The sequence below is a fragment of the Toxorhynchites rutilus genome, chromosome 1 (assembly GCF_029784135.1).
Source record: "Toxorhynchites rutilus septentrionalis strain SRP chromosome 1, ASM2978413v1, whole genome shotgun sequence".
Classification (NCBI taxonomy): domain Eukaryota; kingdom Metazoa; phylum Arthropoda; class Insecta; order Diptera; family Culicidae; genus Toxorhynchites; species Toxorhynchites rutilus.
Genome location: NC_073744.1, coordinates 13,849,113 through 13,854,205, shown reverse-complemented (window position 1 = coordinate 13,854,205; position 5,093 = coordinate 13,849,113). Strand labels below are relative to the sequence as shown.

Sequence of the window (5,093 nt, the reverse complement as noted above, 5' to 3'; positions counted from 1 at the left end):
TTTTTTCTTTATTTCATCCATACATAACACAGGAGGTATCTCGTCTAGGATCGCAGAGGGCGGTTTTCAGCATATCTCGTTCCAGTTCGGTAAAAGATAATCGATACGCACCATCTAACGACTATTTGACATCCTTCAGCCATCATCACTCGGTGAACACTGGTGGAGTTAACGTACAATACCCAACAACCAAACAAAACGGCCCTTTTCTGGCCCACCAACTCATTATTAAAGAGTTTAAAGATGTAAATCTTCAAACATATCCAAAATCAACAGATAGTCTAACGGAATCCTACGTCAGCTATGCGGTCGTGTCTTGGACACAACCCTCCTGTGACTTTTTTTTCAAAGAAAAAAATTAAAAAGTTGTTGTTTGAAAAACTTTTCCATGTAAATGTGTCCATCGTCCGATGTACGGAAAACTTGTTGGAAATTCTAAGGGCTATTTATATCAATTTTTTTTCAGAATTTTGTAAGCATATGTTTTCGAGGAAAATGAATTTTAATTTTCAAAATTTTTTTTTCAATGAAATTTTTTTCCAAAAATTTTTTTGATAATTTTTAATGAAAACCTAAGTAGTTTCCTACATTTCATTCTCTGACCATCTATTTGTAGATGTTATAGTTTTTAAATTAAGATTTTTTGAAAAAAAAGTTGAAAAAACTCCAAATTTATAAAAAAAAACCTACAACAAAATATCAGACCTACAAAATTTTAGTCGAAGAATGGAATGTAGAAAATTATTTTGGTTTTCACTAAAAATTATCAAAAAATTTTTTGGAAAAAAATTTCATTGAAAAAAGAAAATTTTTAAATTAAAATTCATTTTTCTCGAAAACATGTGCTTTCAAAATTCTGAAAGAAATAGATATAAATAGCCTTTAAAATTTCCAACAGGTTTTCCATACATCGGACGATGGGCACATTTACATGGAAAAAGTTTTTCGAACAACAACTTTTTCATGTTTTTCTTTGAAAAAATGCTATTAATGTTCAATTCGTAACATTTTTTTTGTATAAATTATCGCATTATTTGAATAAATGCTAACTAATGCTGCTAACCTTTCTCTATTTAGAAACGTGAGAATTTACACACAAAAATGTTACGAGCAAATTTTTTTTTTTTTCAGGAGTTTCATACAAAAATGACATATTCCAAAAAATATAAAAGATAGAAAGTTGATGTCTTCGACAAAAGTCTATATTTTAACGAGATCTAAAACTTTGTCGAATACACTATATCGCTGTCTTGACTTTGAACAAAATTAGGATAAGTTGTATTTTTATAAAAAGTTGTTGTTCGAAAAACTTTTTCCCTGTAAAAGTGCCCATCTTCCGATATATATATATATATATATATATATATATATATATATATATATATATATATATATATATATATATATATATATATATATATATATATATATATATATATATATATATATATATATATATATATATATATATATATATATATATATATATATATATATTTATATATATATATGTGAAAAAATTATATGTGATATGTGAAATATGTGAATATGTGAAAAAAATTTTATTTTTAAAATAGCTTTTTTGTCAGCGAAGTTTTTTTCCAAATTTTTTTCTTGTATTTTTTTGTTTTATAAACAATTTCCTACATTTCATCCTTTCACAATAATTTTGTAGGTATCATTGTTTTTAAGTTATTAAGAAAAAAAATTGTTTTTCCCAAAAAGTAGACTAATTGTTTTTCGAATACTTCAAGTATGCAAAGTTGCTTAAATGACCCATGTCTTTACACCCACAACGTTTCACTATCTTAGATGGTGCTGCCCACATCTAAGACGAATTGGCATGAAATTCGTCTATAGTAAAAACTTCATTTCAGTATTGGCTATTGAATGCGTTGTAGATCACCAAATTATCTAAACTCTACAGAAGGCAAAGGAGCACACATCGATGTGTTTAGCACTTCTTTGATAGAGGTCTGATGAAGACATGGCAAATATATTTCCAATGAAAAATTCTGGGTTTTTGGTTATCAAAACATTAATTTATTAGAACTTCAATTGGTTGACAATATTTTATTGTAAAGAAAACATGAAATCACTTTCAATCGCAAAAAAATCAAACAAGATTAAAAATGGATAAAAAGAAAAATGGTTCTCTCACGACAGTCTGTAGAGCATCTTCCGCTGCATGCGATGCTGCAACTCACCCCGCCTAATCATGGTATGGAGCACCTTGAGCACTGACCGTTCCGGATATTTCTGCCTCGCAAAGTCCTGGATGATATTCTGTTCGGATACCTGCGATCCGATGGCGAAACGACGCTTCAGCTGCTTCTCTATTCGGTTCAGCATTTCGGTGTCCTCCTCGGTGGTGAATCCCTCCGCTCCGGCCAGTGATCCGGACATGGCTGCGTCCAGTGTCGAAACCTGGAAGAGTCGAAGGGCTTCCGTGACGTGGGCCTCCGTTGCGAATGGTTGCAGTTGCATTTTGGCCAGCGATTCCGAGATTCGAATGATGGCTTCCAGTTGACGGACTGTGATTGGGATTGAGAGCCGCTTATCCGACATGCGTTCCTGCTCCCCGGCACCGCTTCGCATCAGAACGTATCGAGATTTCAGTTTGTCAGCGGCTTCTTCGTTGAGACGAGGTCCGCAATGGTTGCGGCAGTAGTTGATGTATTTTTTGAACATAGCCATGGGTATTTCACCCTCCTGCTTGTCGATTGTGGCTTTGTTGGCGTTCATGTGCACGTTCATTACATGTTTGGCCAGGGTGATGTCACGAGCTTGATCGTGTACGTCTTTCACGATGAAAATCATATCAAAACGCGAAAGAATCGTAGGCATGAAGTCGATATTCTCTTCGCCCTTAGTGTCGTCCCACCGACCGAAAATTGAATTAGCTGCAGCCAAAACTGAACATCTCGAGTTCAAGGTGGTCGTAATTCCCGCTTTTGCGATGGAGATCGTTTGCTGTTCCATGGCTTCATGAATTGCCACTCGATCATCCTCTTTCATTTTATCAAACTCGTCTATACAAACTACGCCACCATCGGCCAGCACCATCGCACCGCCTTCCATGACGAAGTTTCTGGTCGCTGGATCACGCATAACGGATGCCGTTAAACCAGCCGCACTGGAACCCTTGCCAGAGGTGTAAACTGCAATGGGAGCAACTTTCTCCACGAATTTCAGCAGCTGTGACTTTGCTGTACCAGGATCACCAAGCAAAAGAATATTAATATCTCCACGACGTGTCAAACCATCAGGCATTCGTTTTCTGGAACCTCCAAACAGCATACATACAATGGCCTTCTTTATGTCTTGTGAACCGAAAATACTCGGCGCTAGACTTTCACCCAAACTATCATAAATATTGGGATTCGCTGCCATTTTTCGGAACATCGATTCCTCTTCAGTGGTAATATTGTTAAATCTGGATATAGCGCCCATTCCTTCCGTATCGACAGTTATACCAACCACCCTCATATAGGGGGCCCTCACCCCAATAATCGCTTTCTCTCGCCCATCTTGCTTACTTGGCCTGCCAATTTTACGAATCGAAAAGATGCCGTGAATGAGAACACGGTTCCCTGGCACAACACGCTCGCATAAACTGCGATCGCAGAACAACTGCATATGACGAGGAATTTCACCTTGTGGAATGAAATCCGGCAGCTCCTGCATTTTCAACACCTGAAACAACCATTTGTGTATTAGTGTCCGATCGCGCAATCATTATTCATAAACCTACCTGGAAATCAACACACAAACACTTGTCTGGCATGATGAAGAAAGGGTCCAAAGGACATCTGGGTCTTCCCGCTTGATCCGATGTGCATTTCCTCGGCAGCTGATAACCTTCCAAGCCAGGATTTACGGACAAGTTCGAAATAACAGTGTTACAAGATCGACACTGAATGGAAATTCTGGTGGCCTTAGCCTTGATCCCCGAAGCAGATATTATAATTCCGCCAACCTTGACCAGCCGTGAGACACACTCCGACTTCAGGTCCCGAATGTTGGTCGGATTGGCACCGGAGGTTAGCAGAATTTGAATATCGTGAACGACTGCTTCCTCTTCCGGTCTCGGAAAGGTGATCTCGTCAGCCACCTCGCGAGCAGCTTCCTCGAAGATTTGCAAATGCTCCGTCGGTTGCTTGTACAGCTTGTCCGCCAATGTTTCATCGAAACCGGCCAAGTCTTCGATTTCCACCTCGAGATAATAACGGCCCAGTAAATAGTTTCGTTTCAATGTGTCGCGGTACTTGTAGCTGAAGTTGGCTTCGCAAAACGTCCGGATAAACTCGCGGTATTTCCTCTTGATTTGCTGCAGATTGATTTGGTTCGAATTCTGCTGCTGTTGGCCATCGTCACCAAAGTTATCGGAGAAAAACACTCCAACATCATCGAAACCATCCATTCTCGTTCGTTCCCTATTGAAACTTTAGGTCAATTTTGTTAGAACTAGATTAGTTTAGTTCGCGAAAGCCTGCTTTCCGAATCGAAACTACACACAACACAACAAAGAAATCCGTCGATTTGCATTTAATGCTTGTGAATCGTTCGAAGATGTTTGAAGCTTTTGGCGCGCGAACGATGAATGAGAGACAAAAAATGTAACAGCAGACATCAGTTGGATAATTTATTACACACAAAACGTATACACGTAATTTTTATGTTAATTTATCGGTTGCATTAAAAATTGTGATTTTTCGTTTTCAATGAACTTTTTAGCGGAATTCGCGTACCCTTAGAAAAATCCTCGGTCGAAAACTACTAAATACATTTGGTAATGAAAAATTAGTAGAATGTACAAATTTTTTGTACATATTGTCAACAAACCCGCATCCCTACCAGATATTAGTATATTTTACTCGATAACATTAGTAAGCTTGGATATTGTCATATCTGAAAATTGGTGAGAAAAGCGCGTATTAACTAGAGGTGTGCAAATCAGCTCATCATGATGAACAGCTCTGATCATATCAGCTCATCTAAATGAGCTGTTCTTTATGAACAGCTCTTCAGCTCAGTTGTCAGTGCCGACTTTCAATTTGGGTCCCAAACTCGATAGCCACGAAGCCAGTTTA

The 5,093-nt window shown here is 37.7% G+C and overlaps 1 protein-coding gene across 1 annotated transcript; it reads right to left on the bottom strand.

The window, feature by feature from the left end:
• Positions 1-2,034: 2,034 nt before the first annotated feature.
• Positions 2,035-4,604, bottom strand: LOC129774742 (DNA replication licensing factor Mcm5). The gene is made up of 2 exons (XM_055778675.1): positions 3,755-4,604; positions 2,035-3,696 (listed from the first exon to the last, which is right to left on the bottom strand). Exons 1-2 carry the CDS (start codon positions 4,421-4,423, stop codon positions 2,158-2,160), a joined length of 2,208 nt encoding a protein of 735 aa, XP_055634650.1. The 5' UTR covers positions 4,424-4,604; the 3' UTR covers positions 2,035-2,157.
• Positions 4,605-5,093: the final 489 nt, after the last annotated feature.

Bases quoted from the DNA above. Each gene is read 5' to 3' on its own strand.
- LOC129774742 (XM_055778675.1), bottom strand. From the start codon at position 4,423: ATGGATGGTTTCGATGATGTTGGAGTGTTTTTCTCCGATAACTTTGGT. The intron at 3,697-3,754 runs GTAGGTTTATGA...TGGTTGTTTCAG, and splicing joins GTTTGTGTGTTGATTTCCAG to GTGTTGAAAATGCAGGAGCT.